The sequence below is a fragment of the Mustela nigripes genome, chromosome 1, assembly GCF_022355385.1.
Source record: "Mustela nigripes isolate SB6536 chromosome 1, MUSNIG.SB6536, whole genome shotgun sequence".
Classification (NCBI taxonomy): Eukaryota; Metazoa; Chordata; class Mammalia; order Carnivora; family Mustelidae; genus Mustela; species Mustela nigripes.
In genome coordinates this window covers 62,060,789-62,081,876 of record NC_081557.1, presented here as the reverse complement: position 1 = coordinate 62,081,876, position 21,088 = coordinate 62,060,789, and the positions used below count along the sequence as shown (strand labels likewise).

At 36.3% G+C, this 21,088-nt stretch overlaps 1 protein-coding gene across 5 annotated transcripts in view; it reads right to left on the bottom strand.

Annotated features, from left to right (window-relative positions):
- Positions 1-21,088, bottom strand: part of TMEM135 (transmembrane protein 135) — a 316,110-nt gene that overhangs the window by 8,670 nt on the left and 286,352 nt on the right. For all 5 annotated transcript variants that reach the window (XM_059412370.1, XM_059412399.1, XM_059412361.1 and 2 more), the window contains 5 exons: positions 14,540-14,686; positions 11,455-11,524; positions 7,508-7,675; positions 4,222-4,285; positions 3,192-3,268 (listed from right to left, as the gene is read on the bottom strand). In XM_059412370.1, the coding sequence (XP_059268353.1) occupies positions 3,192-3,268; positions 4,222-4,285; positions 7,508-7,675; positions 11,455-11,524; positions 14,540-14,686 (526 nt within the window). The remainder of the gene's footprint in view (positions 1-3,191; positions 3,269-4,221; positions 4,286-7,507; positions 7,676-11,454; positions 11,525-14,539; positions 14,687-21,088) is intronic.

Sequence of the window (21,088 nt, the reverse complement as noted above, 5' to 3'; positions counted from 1 at the left end):
ACACTGTTGGTGGGAATGCAAGCTGGTGCAGCCACTCTGGAAAACAGCATGGAGGTTCCTCAAAATGTTGAAAATAGAACTGCCCTATGACCCAGCAATTGCACTATTGGGTATTTACCCTAAAGATACAAACGTAGTGATCCAAAGGGGCATGTGCACCCGAATGTTTATAGCAGCAATGTCCACAATAGCCAAACTATGGAAAGAACCTAGATGTCCATCAACAGATGAATGGATCAAGAAGATGTGGTATATATACACAATGGAATACTATGCAGCCATCAAAAGAAATGAAATCTTGCCATTTGCGACAACATGGATGGAACTAGAGCATATCATGCTTAGTGAAATAAGTCAAGCAGAGAAAGACAACTATCATATGATCTCCCTGATATGAGGAAGTGGTGATGCAACATGGGGGCTTAAGGGGGTAGGAGAAGAATCAATGAAACAAGATGGGATTGGGAGGGAGACAAACCATAAGTGACTCTTAATCTCACAAAACAAACTGAGGGGTGCTGGGGGGAGGGGGTTTGGGAGAAGGGAGTGGGATTATGGACATTGGGGAGGGTATGTGCTTTGGTGAGTGCTGTGAAGTGTGTAAACCTGATGATTCACAGACCTGTACCCCTGGGAATAAAAATATATGTTCATAAAAAATAAAAAATTAAAAAAAAGAGTAATGCAGAATTTTAATATAAAATTAACTTCATTCATAGGAAAATGACTGCCTATTATGCCATAGCCACTAATTCCACAAAGGACACCCTAAGTTTAAATTTGTAACTTTCTGAATTAAAAAAAAAAAAATTCTCATCTGCACACTTTACCTCCAGTTTCTTTTGCCAAGACCCAATATGGCCTACTGATTTAAGAAAATAGCTACACCACTGCTTGGCTTAAAAAACTCTAGGCATTTAGGGAAGCAGCTACAAAACACACCTTTTACAAACTAGATCTCGATACTAGATTTCCTCAGTGTCACAGAATATATCTTTGCTAGCTAAGGGATACGTTCTTTCTTGTACTCTCCTTATCCTCTCCATTAACAAGCCCTGTCAACTCTGTCTCCTAAACACACACCAAATTTGTATTTCTCCTCATCCCTCCTGCTACTGTCCCAGCACAAGCCACCATCTCCTGCCCAAGAATAACAGTCCTCCCAGCTTCCAGTCTTGCCTCTAGTCTATTCTTTACAAAATGGCTAGAATATTTTCTTCTTCTTAAAACATGAATTAAATCATATCATTTCCATGCTTAAAACCCATGCTTAAAACTCTCCAATGACTTCTAATTGCACTGAGAAAAATATCAAACTCTCTTTCTTTCCCTTCTTCTTCTCTCTCTCTCTCTCACACACCTGAATAAAGCAAATATGTAATTCTCTTTATGTTATTAGGATACAGACTTTCAGTGAGGTAAAATTTTTAAGAAAACCAAACAAGTTAAATAAAATCTGTAATCTTAACTTTGAATTGGGAATATCAATATGCTCCTTATTTTCTCTTTCTCTAAAAAAGGGTGGAGGGGAGAAGGATTCTCTAGCTCTATTCACTGGAATGGCCAAGAAAGCTTACCTAGCCAATGAACAAGAAACTTCTGGTATCCAAAGTTTCTAAATACCATTTCCCATGAAAAGAAATTAGTGGTCACTGCAGAAATGGCTGATTCTATGCCTGGGGCAGGAAATGGCCAAGATGAGCCTGGAACATCTTGTTTTATCACAAAGTGAGAAAGCTACCAGAGATCTAGGCATTATATAAAAAAGAAACAGGAATCAACCTGTAGACACTCTCATGGTCAAAGACAGGGCAATGAGTGCAATGCCTGGGTCGAAACAAATCAAGTATGTTAAAATTCATGTCTTTAGGATGACACGTGAAAATAAAGACTCACAGGTCAATTTTGCAAAATGCCAAAAACTAATTCATTCTGAACACCAGTAAAGAAAAGGAAGTAATCAAGCACTTTATTATCACTTTGTGAGCAAACTATTTCAAAGCTGAAACAGCTGAAAAGGGAAAGTTCTTTTTAAAAGAATTCCCACTCATAGCTACGAAGAAGAAACAATTATAGATTATGACCATTTTGTAACTCTCAATGAAATAAAAAGACCCTGGCAATGACTATTAATGGCTGCTAAAACAATTAAGTGAAAGCCTAATAGGAGTCTTATGTTGGCTCTATTTTTTAACATTTATTTATGTTAGCTTTATTAATACTGAGCCCACTGATCAATCTTAGCAATCAAAAAGGGAGACAACTAAACATTTCTGGGCTTCCTAATATGATGTAATGGGAATTCAAACACACAGTAAATGTGAGCTATTTCTGTCCCCCTCCACCTCCTAAAAATTGAACCTGAATTGCTTAAGCCTCTAGATCTAATGAACAGTTTACAGGAAATTTGTGGGTTAAGGAAACATGTTAACACCACCAGTGAGGATATGATCAGCAAAATCCAGAATGTGGGAATTCCACAGACCTAATAACCTAGATCTTCAACAAATAAATGGCAAGGAAAAAAAGAAAGAGGTGGGAAAGGAGAGTTGCTATTAAAAACTAAAAGAGACTTTGGATCTCAAAACAGAGAGACTGCAAAAAGACATCTGCGAGATTATCAGTGAGAATATAAGCTCTAACTGGATATATATTGATAGTAGAAAAGAATGACAAGGTTTTCTAAATGTAGGAAAACGGTATTTTGATTACACTTTGGTAGTACTATTGATCTTTCTTTATTAAGATTTTGTTTATTTATTGACAGCACAAGTAGGCAGAGAGGAAAGCAGAGAGAGAGAAGGAAGCAGGCTCCCACTGAGCCACCCAGGTGAACCGATCGGTTTGTTTTTAAGGCATCTTTATCTAGAGTTGGAAGAAGTGATATGGTGTCTGGGATTTGCTTCAAAATAATCCAGGACTTGTGGAGTTGGGGCAGTAAAGATGGCATGCGATTGGTCAAATGCTGTTAACTGCTGAAGCTGTATGATGGGTGCATGAGTAATGGTTACTTTATTCTTTCTACACTTGTATATATTTGAAAATAACACACATAAAGAAAGAGGAAGAAACGGGAGAATCGATTTAATAAATACTTTCATAGACGGGACTTGCTCCTGTAAACTGGAATATATATTTGTGAAAATCTTTATATTCTTTGGACATATACATGCATAAAAATGTTTGCTTACCTCCACCAATTTGGAAGCTAAATACATGGAAATTGTCGTACTTTTATAAAACATCATTGATACTCCTGCCAAAAATCCTGAAACAACAAATAAAGCAAAACTGGTCAAATCCCGCAGTATTTGTGGGTAAATCACTCAGAAACATCACTTCACTTAAGTAAGACAGAACTGATCTGTAGCACTGCCTTTTGTTATACAAAATCAATGATAGGAATAGACTTCATGACATTAAAATAGAGTAAGTATCATATATTTTAAACTGAGAAACTGACTTGTAGAGTTAGGAACACACAGTTCTGATACATATATTACAAGAAACTTTACATTCTAAATTTAACTTTAAAAACAACAGTGGTCTGACAAATATAATGATTTTCAAAATCATTTCTAAGTGGAAACATTTATTAATCTATTCTTCTAACTGTTCAAAATTACTCGTAGTGCTATCATCTCGCCTCCCTCCATAGCAGTGCCTCCATTCTATAAACGGAAGCCCAAGGCAGGAAGAGGCCAGGAATACTGCTAGCAGGTGTATTACCACTGAATACCTGAAAATTATTAATTTAACTTAAGTAGCATGTATGTTACAACTTGCAGAAAATGTTAATCTCGTGTTTTAATTTTTATGAAATTATTTACGCTTCTAAAAAATAAACAATTTATTTTATTGAACTATATGTAATGTGCTCGTGGCAAAAACCAGAATACTTTAAGAAAAAGAACTGCCTTTCCATTAGTCACAAAATTTGTTTAAGTTCTGTGTTCTTCTTTGACACATTCCCTAGGATTTCTGGCCTGTAGCGGGCAGATGCCCAACTCATTACACTGCCAATTCAAAACACCTGATGGCAAGAATGCCTTAACAGGTTAAACTTTGCAAATATAAAATGTTTGGGCGACTGCCTCAGTAGAGATTCTATTACAGAGAAAGAGAGATCCCTAGAAATCATATGAATTAGGAAACTACTCCTGCGTCATTCCTACCACTGATTGATACAATAATAACAACTCCGCTTTATCATTGCTTTACCGGCTACAACAGCATGCAGTTCATCATCCAGGTTTCTGACCCAGCGCAGGAAGCAACTAGTACCCTGTATCAAGAAGAAAATGCAATGACTTCAGTTGTTTCATTTCTAGAAAAGACGCATGTAACATCTATAATGAGTGAGTCACTAATAGAATGCGGAGGCAAACTGGTGATCCTATCCGAATCACACTAAACACATGATTGGGAAAATTATCAACAATAACCTGCTATAAAGCTATTGTTCTGCATAGACTCATACTAAGAAATCACACATAATATTTTTCTTGTCATGGTTTTTCAAAATGAAAGCATAAACTCTACTTTGCCTAGACACAGAATCACTCCCACTCTAACAAAGAGAAAAGCTGGAAGCCAGAATTCTACACTGAGAGAAAATATTTTTCAATATGAAGATGAAATAAAGACTGTCTCGGGTAGATAAACACTGAGAAAATTCATCATCTACAGACCTACATTACCAGAAATGTTAACGGTAGTTTCGCAGGCAAAAGGAATAGAATACCAGTTTAGATCTGTAAAAAGAAATGAGGAGCTCTGAAGATGGCAAAATGAAGATACATTTAGAAGACATTTTTTAATATTGTTTATTTCTATAGAAATCCATTAACTCTCTAAAGCAGTGGTCAAAAACTACAGCCCATTAGTCAAATCTGCTGTGTCACCTGTTTTTGTATGGTTCATGAGTTAGGAATATTTTTATTCTTCTTGATGGATGAAATAAAACAAAAACACAAACAAAAACACTGTGATATGTCAAAATCTTATGAAGTTCTAATTAAAGTGCCATGGAGTTTTATTAGAATGTAACTATGCTCCTTGATTTATACATTGTCTATGGCTGCTTTCACACTATAGCAGAGCTGAGTAGCCAGGAGAGAGACCAATCATGTTGTCCCCAAAGCTTAAAACAGTTATCATCCAGAAGCGCCTGGGTGGCTCAGTGGGTTACGCCTCTGCCTTCAGCTCAGGTCATGGTCTCAGGGTTGCAGGTTCAGGCCCCGCATCAGGCTCTCTGCTCAGCAGGGAGCCTGCTACCCCCCCCCTCTCTCTCTGCCTGCCTCTCAGCCTTCTTGTGATCTGTTAAATAAATAAATAAAATCCTTAAAAAAAAAAAGAGGTATAAATAGTAAACCAACAGTGAAGAATGAATACAAAAAATATTAAAAATTGATAAAAATTAAAAATAAAATATAAATTTAAAAAATCCAGGAGGTAGAGAAAGAAAAAAAAACTTGGGAGGTGGGGGCAATACATACAAAACAACTAGCAAGAAGAGCTTTAAGCTAAACCATATCAAAAAGTATATTAAATGTAAGTAGTTTAGATATACCAATTAACAGATTATCAAACTGTATAAAAAAGAACCAACTATATGTCATCTAAAAGAAATCAATTTTAAATTGAAGACACGGAAAGATTAAAATAAAATAGTAAGACTATATATCAAGTATAATCAAAAGAACACTGAAGTAGCTATATTAATATCAGACATTACAGACTTCAGAGCAAGAATATTACCTGAAATAAAGAGGAACATTACAAAATGAATAAAGAGTCAGTTCACTTAGAAGACACAGAAGAAATAGGGGTTGTTTCCCTGTCCTCTCAATTACATTCTTTTAAGTATGTTAACGGCACTGACAGTTTTATTTTCAATTGCATGTGGCTTTGGAACACACTGTACCATTATTTTTTGTAAGATATTTTCTGACCTAGTTGTATTTTTCTATAGTTCAATACCACTACTAGTTTGTATTACCTGAACACAAAAATAGTAACAGAAATTAAAGCAAACAAACAAAAACATGCTCTGAGATATGCTGGATGGTGAAGAACAACCAACCTGGGACAAAGATGTTGGGGATAATCCACATGTAACACTTAAGAGTTTACATTATGAATAAATACAAACTCTATGACATGAGAAATGAAAAAGAATATGAATATAAACATAATTGCCAATACTGTGTCCTATTAACCCTTATGTATTCAAAGACATTAGTAATGTTTCCTAGTCCAACCATATTGAAAATATTTTCAATATTAGTAACAGTGAATAACAAGTAAATAACTAGTTTATCATTTGTTACTTCTGTTCTCATGTCCATTTCAAAATACCTCCCCTATACCTACTTTTTATAATAAATATTTATATAAAATGACACATAACCATCTTACCCAAAATGACTCCAAAATTCAGGTTTCCCAGCATTAATTTTTTTTTAGTTTAAGAATAAAGTGTGTGTATATGCATATAATTACCCTTAGTCAGCACATGTTCTACATTTGGAATCTACATTTGGAATCTACATTTAGATTTAGAATCTATATTTTTGATGGTTAATAAAATGTCAGTAAAATTTTTATATGAGTGATTCCCATTAAACAAAACACCATTACTTAAAATTTCAGAGCACTGTGTCATGGATGACTCCTACATAAGTGTTTACGTGTGCGTTCATAAACGTGTGGGTATGCTTACAGGAACATGGAGAAAGGGATGGAAGGATGTTCACTACGGTTATTTGAGAGAGCCCAGTAGGAGCAGAGAGTAGGTCAAAGAGGGATCATAAGTCATTGCTTATATAAGTTACAAAAGAAAATCTTCACTAGCTCAAGTGTTGATAACCACCAGACAGTCTGAAATATGTTTAAATTAATTTAATAACCAGGAAGGAAGTAGGATTAAGAAATACAAATAGACCAGATCTATTAATCCACTTTTGATGTCAGAAATACCAAGTTCATATTTTTTCGGTATCTACGTTATTGGGGGAAAAAGTAAATCTTTGAGAGTCTTGAAAATTATGTATAAATGCAAATAGGTCTACACTTTTCAGCACTTTAAGTAACATTTTATTTTTTTTTATTTTTTATTTTTTAAAGATTTTATTTATTTATTTGACAGACAGAGATCACAAGTAGGCAGAGAGGCAGGCAGAGAGAGAGAGAGAGAAGCAGGCTTCCTGCGGAGCAGAGAGCCCGACGCAGGGCTCGATCCCAGGACCCTGAGATCATGACCCGAGCCGAAGGCAGCAGCCCAAACCACTGAGCCACCCAGGCGCCCCTAAGTAACATTTTAAAAGAAGAAATTTCTCCAACCTCAATTCCTAATATACTGTGTATATTTAGAGACATTAAGGTATTTATGAATACAACAGAAAGAAGTATTTAAAAAATGATGGATGGGTGAAGGCTGTATCTCATTCTAGTAATAGCCATGTTATTTATTTCCCATTTTTCTTTCCTCTTCTGAAAGCCTTACCTTGTATATACTAACAAAAGAGCCTAGAAAAGCTCCGAGCTGGAAGTTTTCTTTATTGTAGAAGAGAGAAAATAGCCGGGATGGCTGTGTAAAAACATGCCTGAAAGCAGAGGGAATTCGGAGGCAGCACTGGATCAAGTAGCCCACGCTAAACATTCTGATGAAACCCTAGAGAAAATTGGGAAAAATTCTGATTTACATCCAAATTTCTAAGTCTGATAGACATTTTAGTGTCGCAGAATCAAAACAGAACTCTAAATAAATAAATAACACAAATTTATATCAAAGTATTTTAAAAATTAAGCATTAAAGACCTCAAACAATTTTAAAACAATTACCTTAAAATAAGGGTAAAATTTTTCAGGGACTATACTTTCTTTGATTTTCAAAAACTTAAAAGTCTCATAAGCACTAGCTGAGCTTGTCTATGCACCCAACTTCCATTTCTTGACATCTTGTTAACACTGTTAATAGAGTTGTAATTCCTAAACCACAACTGAATTTTAGGGAAAAAAAGCACTATTCAAAAAAAAAAAAAATCACAAAACAAAACTAAAAAAAGAAAACAAAATAAACAGTTAACAAAACCAAACGCTTTTTGGAAATTTTAAGAGAACTCTTCTTAATCATTACTACAAGTAGGAATTCTTTTGACAGAAAAAGTAATTTTATTTTTAGACCTTTGGTGTCAACTTTTTAAATGATCAGGTTAAAAGAATTCTCCAGGAAAAAAAAAAATTGTAGCTAGGTTTTTATTTCTATGTTTAACAGTATCAGGAGAAAACATCTCTAAGAAATGGTAGCTTTAAGGTATACTGAACAAAACCTGAAAAAGCAAATCCACTACAAAGGCATAAGCTGCCAACATTTTTCCATATTACCTGCAACTACCCATAGTGCAAAAGGGAAGAGAGTCGATGACTACTGTTGGTCAATTTCATTTCAGTAATTAGGGTAATAAAGTTTAAATGTTACTTCATACCGAGACTGAAAAATTACAATTAGCACAAAAGCAAACGTTACATAAAAGAACAGTATTTTACATGATTCAACCAATACACCGTAATGCCCGTAATGCCCGTCTCCCATCCTCCTCTCCTCTCCCCACCAGTGGGATGGGAAAATGTCTACATTCCTGCTAAGTTCTAAAGGTCAGGTTTGTATCTTCCAGAGAACAGCCTTGTTTTTAGACGAAAACTGATTTACTATTAAGAAACATTCATTAATTTATTGGAAACTATCTAATACCTGGTTAAAACATGAAAATTATGCTGCCTGACCAATTAGCATAAATAACCATGCATTTGCTTAACTGAAAGTGCCCCGTATATGTTTAATGCATGAAGTGTTCACACTTTATCCTGCCATTAATAATTTAACAATATTAATCTAAGGATTCAAGGGTCACACTCATGCTCAATCTTTCCATGCTATTTTTTTTTAATTTTTATTTATTTATTTGAGAGAGAGACAGTGAGAGAGAACACGAGAGGTGAGAAGGTCAGAGGGAGAAGCAGACTCCCCATGGAGCTGGGAGCCTGATGCGGGACTCGATCCTGGGACTCCGGAACCGTGACCTGAGCCGAAGGCAGTTGCTTAACCAACTGAGCCACCCAGGTGCCCTTTCCATGCTATTTTCAAGAGATCCATTCATCCATCCATCCATCCATTCACCCTTCCATGTATTTAGAAAATAGCCACTGAAGTCCTCTTATGTGCCAACCACTGCATAGAAGCTGGGGTGAGGAGGACACAAAGGTCCTGCCTTCATGGAGCTTCATGCTCATTAGAGAAAGAGTAAATAAGGGAATAAATTAAATAGTTACAAATTACAGTATGTGTTGTGCAGGAAATAACCAAGAGTCTAGGAAGGAAGTAACAGGCAGCCTATATTAAATTGGGTGGTAAGGGAAAATGACAGAGGATGTGATATTTAAACACACAGAAAAAGCAGGAGCTAGCATGTGAAAAACATTTGAGAGAGCTCGGACAGAAAGCAAAGACAAAACAGAGATTGGTAGTTACGAGGAAATAAGAAAAAGCATGAATGGAGCATAGCGAGTTGCAGGGAAAGCTAATTCATGTGAATATTTGCTCAGGGATGTAATTTAACATGTGGTCTAACTGAGCTGATGGAATAATGAGGTGTACTGTCAAAATATTTTACTATATTTGTAGAGTCAATTCCTCACCTACAGGTCTCCAAATAATTTTACATTCAAGGACAATATTCCAATTTATACCAAGTTTGTAGGACTGGTACACATTTGAAACAATGACTAATGTTTTCCTTCCTCGGTAATTCTGCCTAATTTTCTCATGTATTTTTTTTAATAATCACTTCCCCTCTTCCCAAACTTTCTCAAATAACTGATTTAATCAGAGTGTTTTTCTTAGTTCTCCTCCTGAAGTCTCCCCTTAAATCAGAATTATGTCCACTTGGGAGGCAGAACTCCTGTCTGGGAGCTGGCAGACACTGAGGCTGCCAGCAACACTGCTACCCTCCCCTACCCTGCCTGTACTAGGAGGGCAGGAAATCAGATCTGGAAGGAGTGTATCAGAAAACATCACACAAGCGAAAAAATATTCTATTCCTTTAACCTCCACTCAGACCTTCAGGGACAGTAAGGGTAAGTGCTGGGTGGGTACATACCACCGTCAATATCAAACCACAGGCACTTGCATTCAGAAGCACTTGATAAAGTCCCACTCCCCCACTGTGACTCCCAGGAGGCTGTTTTTTAGGGGTGCTATACCTCTTCCCATCATCAACAGAGTGGGGATCAGATATAATAAGGAAGAACATAAACTTTTTAAAGCCTCAGGATTTTGAGAGCCTCACCCAAAACTAAAGAACTTTTAGCAGGTGGTACCACCTGTGCCAGACTAACTGCAAGGAAAGTAACTTCATCCCCAGAGGCGGTGGTGCTGAAGGATGGGAAGACAGCAGCAGGCACAGACCAGGTGGGGCAAGTAGAGACACTCGCGGACACAAATGTTATCAGCGAGGGAGGAATTTATGCCAGTGGGCATGGCTGACTTCTGGCATGTAGAGCAACTGTGGACGTGCTCCAGTCAGTGCCATGCCTTAAAACTAACATCTTTACAAGTCCAACGCCAAATGCTACTGCACAAGACTGTGCACAGTGCATGTTTTTGACTGCTGATCCCCTAGTGCACAGCACACTTCAGGGACCTTGTTCTAGAATGTATTCTAATAAGAATACATTACAACATATACATTCTAATAACTTTATTTTTCTGTTTTCTTTGCTATTGTTGTATCACCTTCTCTTCTACTTTGAAAGTTTTACACTAATTTTTTTAATTTACACTAATTTTTTATTTGACAGAGAGAGAACATGAGCAGGGGGAGGGGGCAGAAGAAGAGGAAGGGCAAGAAGCAGACTCCTCACTGAGCAGTGAGCCTGACACGGGGCTCAATCCCAGAACCCTAGATCATGACCTGAGCTGAAGGCAGACTCTTAACGGAGTCACCCAGGTGCCCTTTCATTAATTTTTAAATAAGCAAATTTTGAAATTAATTAACCAAGAATCTGATAAATGAATACTAAAAGCTAAACTGTTATCTATTTTTCACAAATATCTCATTCTTCAAGTCAAATGCAAGGAATGATAGCAATTAATATCTACTTTTCCATTTCCTTTGAAATCATGCTTTAATTCAAAAGTTACTTCTATACGGGGCGCGCCTGGGTGGCTCAGCCAGTCGAGCATATGACTTCAGCTCAGGTCATGATCTCGGTTCCTGGGATCAAGCCCAACATCTGGCTCTGTACTCAGTGGGAAGTCTACTTGACCCTCTCCCTCTGCCCCTCCACCCACTCATGCTTTTTTCTCTCTCTCTCAAGTAAATAAATTAAATCTTCAAAAAGATTTTCCACACATATTCCCCATAGCTAACAGTGATACTTTTATATACTCACTTTAATGCAATAAGAGATGCAATTATCTTCATAGTGTTTGCAGCATCTATGCCTTGGTCCATGCCTACATCTGAAATAAAACAAAAATAATAAATGATGTGTATGTGTGCAGATGTGCTTAAAACTCTCTAACCTAAAAAGGAGAAAACATTACCCACTTGTTTCTAAATGCATGCATCTTTTGGTTTCTTAGGACATAAAAAAGCAAAGAGAACATTTTTTTTTCTTTTCAGTTCACCATTTGAAACAGTGCATCATAAAATATGTGACTGCAGCCAAAAACTTAAATACACAACAGAAAAAACACTGGTAAATATGTGTGACTAAATATGAGAAATATGTACATATTATCTCTATGCTCTGCCAAATCTTTTGGAAGCTTTAAGTTGCTCACTGTAGAGTGTAACGGTCATAAGTCACCCATGAAGTCAGTACTTGAGCAACAATCACAATGAGAAAGTGCTCAGGTTACAGGAATTTATGCTTAATTATATATGAGAGAAAACATCTGGAAAGGAAACATGATATGGTATTAGACCTCAAAATTCAGTTTTTAAAATAAATACAGTAATAGATCATGTGGGAATTCAAAAGTGAGTTATTTGTGATTTAAATGCAAACCACTTGGTCCTCTGGTGTTTAGTAAATGTTTCTGCTGGGGGGACTACTGTTCAAGATAGACGGATTTTTAATTATTTGGTATGTTGGCTCTAGGACCATATATTCACTTGAGGCATAAAAAAAGTAAGTAAAATATCTAACGTGGCTCTGGCTCCCCCCCTTTCTCTGTGAAGTATTCACGTTCCAAAATGAGCAGTTTTCAAAACTCTTGTAGACTGCAGGTTATTAATTATCTTCATGGTTGGAACACAGTAACTTTCTCATTTGTAACAATAATGTGTAGAGTGATATTCTGGCTCCGTATCTCTCTAATTCCATTTGCAAAGTGATTAGCAAAACCCTTTAGGAAATCTAATTGCGCACCATAGCTGGGGTATAAGGGCAGCCTTTCAGAGACAGGGGGAGAGTAGGAGCTCCTGCTGCCCGTAGCCCTTATGCCATCAGAATGATGGGACGTATCTGGCCATGTGAAGTTGAGGGATTAAAGCTGGGCCCTAAACGAGGTAAATCAGAGAAGGGGGGGCCGTATGTAAACCATCACTCTTCATACTTCTAAGTGTCCTCTTCAAAGACATTCCTCAGCCAGTGCTACTGGAACTACACAGATATCATTAAACTCTCTTTGCTAGAGAAATTCAATTCTGCTATCAGCTAGACTGTCATTCAATCTTCCCTTAGTCTGTTATTAAAACTTCTCAAAACTGGACTCCCCATCTCCTGTCTCATCTACTCTACTTTTGTATATTACCCTGCATCTCCTTCCATAGCAGAGAACACACTGGGGCGAGTCTGACAAGTTCAGCCATGACCTGATTAGTTCTGATATCCAAGGCATCATTCACCCACGTGATACATGCTTGGCATTCCCGTCTCTGCATTCCCGTCTCTGCATTCCCCTCTGATTCTCAGTGACATGATTTCCACAAATAGGGATTCCCTGTCACTTTTCTCCACTCAGGTGATCCGTAACTATTTTGAACTTGTTTATTACCAATTGCACTAGTGGGTATTTGCCCCGAAATTACAAAACACTAATTCTAAGTGATATAGGCGCCTCTATGTTTACTGCAACATTATTTACAATAGCCAAATCATGGAGGCAGCCCAAGCATCCCAGAATAAAGAAGAGGTGGCGCGCGTGCGCACACACACACACACACACACGAATATTATTCAACCATATGATATTACTCATATGTGGCATTTAGGAAACAAATGAGCAAAGGGGGAAAAAAATGGAGAAAGAAAAACAGACACTTGAAACTAGAGAACAAACTGATGATTACCAGAGGACAGGTAGGTAGGGATATGGTTGAAACAGGTGATGGGATTAAGGAGTATACTTATCATGATGAAAAAAGTAAAACAAACAAAAAATACATAAATATTTTTAAAGTTCACTATCACAGTTATTTCTGCCATCTGTTATCCCTTTCCTGCCTCTTACCTTCTATATGTGATGTATGCTATAATGAAGACACAGTCTTTAAATTCAGTAAATATTTTGAACACCTACTCTGTGCTCATATACATGAGGCAACTCATACGTTATTTCATTTAACGGATGCAACACTCCTTAACAGAGATCATTAACCCAAGTTAACAGATGAGGACTTCAGGGTCCAGAGGGGCTAAATCACTTGCCCAAAGTCACAAAGCCAGCAGGCATGAAATGAAAGTCTAAGACAAGTCTGACTTATAGCTTCAGCTTCCCAAACTGATCCCTAACTTTCTACATTGGCTTTTCATTCAACAGTCTCTAAAACACCACTACCAAGATAATTTTTATTAACTGATGTTCTAATTTTAAATCACTAAATTAATTTTCTTAAATATCTATACTTGAAATACAAATATTATTTGTATGAAACTCAGACTTCTTTGTATAATACACAAATAAAGATGTTTTACTCAATTTCCAAAGCCCTGAAAATTTCTACTCTTAACAAAAACCTTTATGTAAGATTTGCTCCTTACCATTTCTGCATCTTCTTGAATGTGCCCCAGAACTTTTCTTTGTCTTTTCCACATGTGGCATATCTAATTAGCACATATTGACCTGTTTCCAAAAGTTCCCCATTCTAGTCTCCTGCAACTGTGTCTAGTTTGACATAGAAAACGATTACAAATTCATATAAATCTAATTCAAAGGCATATGATGGTCTATAGGCCAGACAAAAATAACAAATAACACTACTTGCCATTATGTGCCTTTTATAAAACTGTATGCACTGTTTCTGGTAAAAAGAAAAAAAATAATAATAAATATATATACACACACACACACACACACACATACTTATATATATATTTACATATGATATATATGATATGTATATATAATGGTATGTATATATATGTATATATAATGATAAATATATCATTACTCAAGAGAGTACCTTGGCAGAGTACAAATATCATATAAAACAGTAAAGTGTGCTAAATATCAAGATAAAAAACTTACACTGAATCCACAAGTTTCCTGATTAGAGCAATTATATTCATTCTTCTTGGCTTTTCTTCATGTTTCTCTGTCTTTTGTTCCACTTTTGCATATGCTGCTTCTGGTGAATAAGAATGTGTGGGAATTTCTTCCTTCCCTACAATAAACCTAAAGAAAAGAGCACAATGTGAGTGAGGCATTTTCACCTTTAAAAAAAAAAAAGGAAAAAGACAATTAAAAAAAAATGCCCTGATTCTGTTAGTATACAAATACAAATTAGTATACAAATTCTGTTAGTATACAAATACATTTTGGAGAGTACCTTATCATTTAAAATAATATGCAAATTTTTAAAAATTTGCATAAAATCTTATCCTTTATAAATATAGGCTTTCAAAATCTATTGAATACTTAGAAAATGTTGACAGCCATTTCTTTAATAATGCAAATTCTTCTATTAAGTTTTCTATTTTAGTTTCAGCATAGTTAACACACAGTGTTATATTAGTTTCAGGTATACCATACACTGATTCAAAAATTCCATACACTATTCAGTGTTCAACAAGGCAAGTGTACTATTAATCCCATTCACCTATTTTACCCATCCCCTCACCCACCTACCCTCTAGTAATCATCAATCTGTTCTCTATAGTTAAGAGTCTGTTTCTTCTTTTGTCTCTCTCATTTTTCCCTTTGTTCATTTGTTTTATTTCCTAAATTCCACATATATGTAAAATAATATGTTATTTGTCTTTCTCTAGTTGGTTTATTTTGCTTAGTGTTATACTTGGTAGCTCCATGCCATGTTGTTTCAAATGGCAAGTATCATTTTTTGTGGCTCAATAATATTCCATTATCTATACATGTAAATACGTACACACACACACACAAAATAGCTAAATTATGGAAGCAGCCATATATATATATATATATATATATATATCTCCTCTTCTTTATCCATTCATCTACTGATGGACACTTGGGCTACTTCCATAATTTAGCTATTGTGAATAATGCTGCAATAAACATAAGGGTGCATGCATCTCTCTGAATTAGCGTTTCTGTATTTTGAAGGTAAACACCCAGCACTGCGATTACTAGATTGTAGGGTAGTTCCATTTTCAACTTCATAGGGTATCTCCACACTGTTTTCCAGTATGGCTGCACTAGTTTGCATTTCCACAAACAATGCAAGAGGGTTCCTATTTCTCCGCATCCTTGCTAACACCTTTTTTTTCTTGTGTTGATGATTTAAGCCATTCTGGCAGGTGTTAAGGTGACATTTCATTGAGTTTTGACTGGCATTTCCTAATGATCACTAATGGTGAGTATCTTTTCATGTGTCCATTGGACATCTAGATATCTTCTTTGCAGAAATGCCTGTTCATGTTGCCTGCCCATTTTTAAATTGAATTATGTTTTTTAGGGGTTGAGTTATTTAAGTTCTTTATATATTTTGGATGCTAACCTTTATCAGATACGTCATTTGCAAAATATATTTTCCCATCCCACAGGCTGTCTTTTAGTTTGATTGATTATTACCTTTGCTGTGCAGAAGCTTTTTATCTGATGTAGTCCCAATAGTTTTATTTTTGCTTCTTCTCCTGTCTCAGGAGACATACCTAGGAAGAAGATGCTAAGTCTGATGTCAGAGAAGTTACTGCCTGTGCTCTCTTCTAGGATTTTTATGGTTTTGTATCTGACATTTAGGTCTTTAACCCATTTTGAATTTAGCTTTGTGTATGATGTAAGCCAGTGGGCCACTTTCATTCTTTTGCATGTAGCTGTCTAATTTTCCCAATGCTAACTGTTGAAGAGACTGTCTTTTCCCCATTGGATATTCTTTCCTGACTTGTCCAAGATTATCTGACCATATAATTGTGAATTTACTTCCGGTTTTCTATTCTGTCCCATCGATCTATATGCCTATTTTTGTGCCAGTACCACACCGTTTTGATTAATAAAGCTTTGTAGTATAACTTGGAAGTCTGGAATTGTAACACCTCTAACTTTGCTTTTCTTTTTCAAAATTGCTTTGGCTATTCGGGGTCTTTTGTCGCTCCATACAAACTTTAGGATTATTTGTTCTAGTTCTGTGAAAAATGTTGTTGGTATTTTTATATGAATTATATTAAATCTATAGATTGTGTACATTTGTATAGTATGGATACTTTTATCATATTTGGTCTTCCAATCAATGAGCACAATCTTTCCACTGCTTTGTGTGCGAACATCAACATCTTTTATCAATGTTTTATAGTTTTCAGGGCACAAGACTTTCACCTTCTTGGTTATGTTTATTCCTAGATATTTTATTACTTTTGGTGCAACTGTAAATGGGATCGCTTTCTTAGTTTCTTTCTGTTGCTTCATTATTAGTATATAAAAATATCATGAATTTCTGTATGTTGATGTGGTATCATGCAATCTTACTGAATTCATTTATCAGTTCTAGTAGTTTTTTGGTGGAGTCTTCAAGGTTTTCCATATATAGTATCATGTCAAATGCAAATAGAGGAAGGTTTATTTCCTCCTTACCAGTTTGGATGCCTTTTATTCCTTCCTCTTTTCTGATCACTGTGGCTAGAACTTCCAGTACTATGTTAAATATGAGTGGTGAGAGTGGACATCCCTGTCTTGTTCCTGACCTTAGGGGAAACGCTCTCGGTTTTTCACCATTGAGTATTATGTTTGCTGTGGGTTTTTCACTTACAACCTTTATTATGTTGAGGTGTTCCCTCTAATCCTACTTTGTTGAGGATTTTTATCATGAATGGACTTCTTTATTGTAAAATGCTTTTTCTGCATCCATTGAAATTATCATTCGGTTTTTATTCCTTCTTATATTGATGTGATGAATCACACTGACTGACTTGTGAATACTGATCCACCCTTGCATCCCAGAATAAATTCCACTTGATTCTGGTGAATGAATTTTTAATGTATCATTGGGATCAGTTTGCTAATATTTTGTTGAGAATTTTTGTATCTATATTCAAAAAGAGAAACTGGCCTGTATTTCTCTTTTTTTATAGTGTCTTTACCTAGCTTTGGTATCAGGGTAATGTTGGCTTCAGAGAATGAATTATGAAGTCTTCCTTCTTCTATTTTTTGGAATAGTTTGAGAACAGCTGTTAACTCTTCTTTAAATATTTGGTAGAATTTACCTGTGAAACCATCTGGTCCTGGACTTGTTTGCTGGGACATAGGTTAACATTCTCTTACAATCTTTTTGTATTTCTGTGCTGTCAGCTGTTATTTCTCCCCTCTCGTTTCTGATTTTATTTATTTGAGTCCTCTCTCTTTGTTTATGAATCTGGGTAAAGCTTTATTTTGCTGATCTTTTCAAAGAATTGGCTCCTGGTTTCACTGATTTGTTCTACTGATTTTTTAGTTTCTACTTTATTTCTGCTCTAATCTTTATTATTTCCTACCTTCTACTGGCTTGTGGTCTTGTTTGTTGTTCTTTCTCTAGTTCCTTTAGATGTAAGGTTAGATTGGTTGTTTATTTAGGATTTTTCTTGCTTTGTACAGTAGGCCTATATTCTTATAAACTTCCCTTTCAGAACAGCTTTTGCTGTATCCCAGATTTTAGACTACTGTGTTTGCATTTTCATTTGTCTCCATGTATTTTTCTTTGATTTCTTGGTTGACCAGTTCATTGTTTAGTAGTACGTTATTTAACTTCCATGTATTTATGTGCTTTCCATGTTTTTTTTCTTGTGCTTGGTATCTAGTTTCAAAGCATTGTGGTCAGAAAATATGTATTGTTATTAATTCAATCTTTCTCAATTTGTTGATACTTGTTTTTTGGCCTAATATGTGATCTAGTCTAGAGACTGTTCCATGTGCCTTTGAAAAGAGTCTATATTCTGCTGTCTTAGAATGGAAATTTCTGAGTATTATCTGTTAGATCCATCTGGTCCAATGTGTCATTCAAAAACCACTATTTTGGGGGCGCCTGGGTGGCTCAGTGGGCTAAGACTCTGCGTTCAGCTCAGATCATGATCCCAGGGTCCTGGAACCGGGCCCTACATCAGGCTCTCTGCTCAGTGGGGAGTCTGCCTCCCACCTCCCACCCCCACCTGCCTCTCTGCCTACTTGTGATCTCTCTGTCAAATAAATAAATAAAATCTTAAAAAACAACAACACTACTTTTTTGCTTATATTCTACTGGGATATCTGTCCATTGATGTATGTGAGGTGTTAGAAGTCCTCTATTATTGTAATACTACTGATAATTTTCTTTATGTTTCTTTATATTGTTATTAACTGCTATATGTATTTATTTGGGTGCTCCCATGTTGGGCTCATAAATATTTATACTTGTTATATCCTCTTGTTGGATTGTACTATTTATGATTATACAGTGTCCTTCTTTGTCCCTTGTTACAGCCCTTGCATAAAAGTCTATTTTGTCAATGTAAGTTGTTACTCAGGTTTTCTTTTCACTTTCATTTGGACGATAAATGTTTCTCCATCCCTTTACTTTCAGTCTGCATGTGTCTTTTGGTCTGAAATGAGCCTCTGGCAGGTAGCATATACATGGGTCTTGCTTTTATCCATTCTGTCACCATGTGCCTTGATTAGACCATTTAGTCCACTTATATTCAAAGTAATTACTGATATGCATGTACTTGCTGCCATTTTGTTACTTCACTTATGGTTATTTTTATAGTTCTTCTCCGTTCCTCTCTTCTCTTGCTATCTTCTTTCATGATTTGATGGCTTTCTTTAGCAAAATATTTGGATTCTTTATTTTTTACAAATTTATTACTGGTTTTGAGTTGCAGTTACCATTAGGTTTATATATAACATCTTCTGGATATAGCAGTCAATGTTCAGCTAATGGTTGCTTAATTTTGAAATTCTTTACTCCTCTCCTCTCCACATTTCAGATACGTGGTATCATATTTTACATCCTTTTATTTTGTGCTTCTCTTGACTGATTTTTATAGAAATACTTGTTTTTTTATTGCTTTTACACTTCCTGCTTTTTCTTACTCTTACTTATGATTCTTGTTTTCCTCTTACAAAGCCCCCCTTAGCATTTCTTGCAGGGCTGGCTTAGTGGTCATGAATTCTTTTAACTCTTGTTTGTCTGGGAAATTCCTTCTACTTTGATTGTCAGCCTTGCTGGGTAGAATATTTGTGGCTGCAGATTTTTCCCTTTGAGCACTTTGAATATATCATACCAGTCCCTTTTGGTCTGCAAAGTTTCTGCTGAAAAATCAGCTGATAGCCTTGTGGGATTTCCTGTGTAAATAACAGTCTTCTTCTCTTTCACAATCTTTAAATTCTTTCTTTATCTCTATTTTTTTTACCATTTTAATTACTAGATGTCTTGGCGTGGACCTCCTTAGTTTGAATCCTAATGGGTGGATCTCTCTGCCCCTGAATCAGGATCTCTGTTTCCCTCCCAAGATTTGGGAAGTTTTCAGTTATTACTTCCTCAAATACATTTTCTACCCACCCCCACCTTCTCTATCTTTTCCTTCTGAGATCCCCATAATGTGAATGCTATTATACTTCATGGAACCACTGAATTTTCTAAGGCTATCCTCATTATGTAGTATTTATTTATCTCACCTGTTCAGCTTGATTGCTTTCTATTACTCTATCCTCTGCATCCCTTACAGGTTCCTCTGCTTCCTGTAGCTACTGTTTATTCCATCTATTATATTTTTAATGTTACTTGTTGAGTTTTTCACCTCTGATACGTTATTTTTCATCTCTGTCAAGAGTTTCACTGATGTCCTCCACCCTTTTCTGGAGTCCACTGAATATCTTTATGATAATTATTTTAAATTCTCTATCAAACATGTTATTTTTTCTGTTCACTTAATCTCCTGCTGTGATTTTGTCCTGTTTCTTCATTTGGGACATATTCCTCTGTTTCCTCATTTTTCTATCTCTCTGTGTCAGTTTCTATGTGTTAGGAAAGTCAGCTACACTTTCTGCTCTTGAAAGTAGTGGCTTCATGAGGAAGAAGTCCTGTAGTACTTTGCAGTACAGTGTCCCCTGTTCACCAGAACCTGGCACTTCAGGAGAATCTCCTGTTTTGTGTTGTTTGTGTTGTGTCTGGGTCACTTTCTCTTTCAGTCCAGACATCTTCATTGACTATGTACCTATTGGGGGCTTCCCTTGTTCTCTGTGGTGTTAGTGAGACACAGGCAGCAAGCTCTGAGGAGGCATAACTGCAAGAGAGCTTGGGGGCAGGGCAATGGTGTTAGCAAAAGGTCCTGAGCTCAGTGCTGAAGTCAGCAGGCTTAGAGTGCACCAGTCCTCAGCAGAACACATGGGCAAGGCATATTGCTAGCAGGTTAGGGAGCAGGTTTCTGCACAGTGCCTCCCACAGGTGGCCCTGTGTTTAGCAGGGCAGCAGGGGAGGAAAATAGTGCCCACCAGCTCCTTTGTTCCCAGAAGTCCCCCAACACACTTAGAATCAGTATAAACAGATCTTCCTCCTGTTTGTCCCAGACACTGTGCAAACTCTCATTTTTATATTGCCTCACCATAGGCTGCTGTCTCTTTAAGAGTGGGACCCAGCTATCACTCACTCTCCCATCT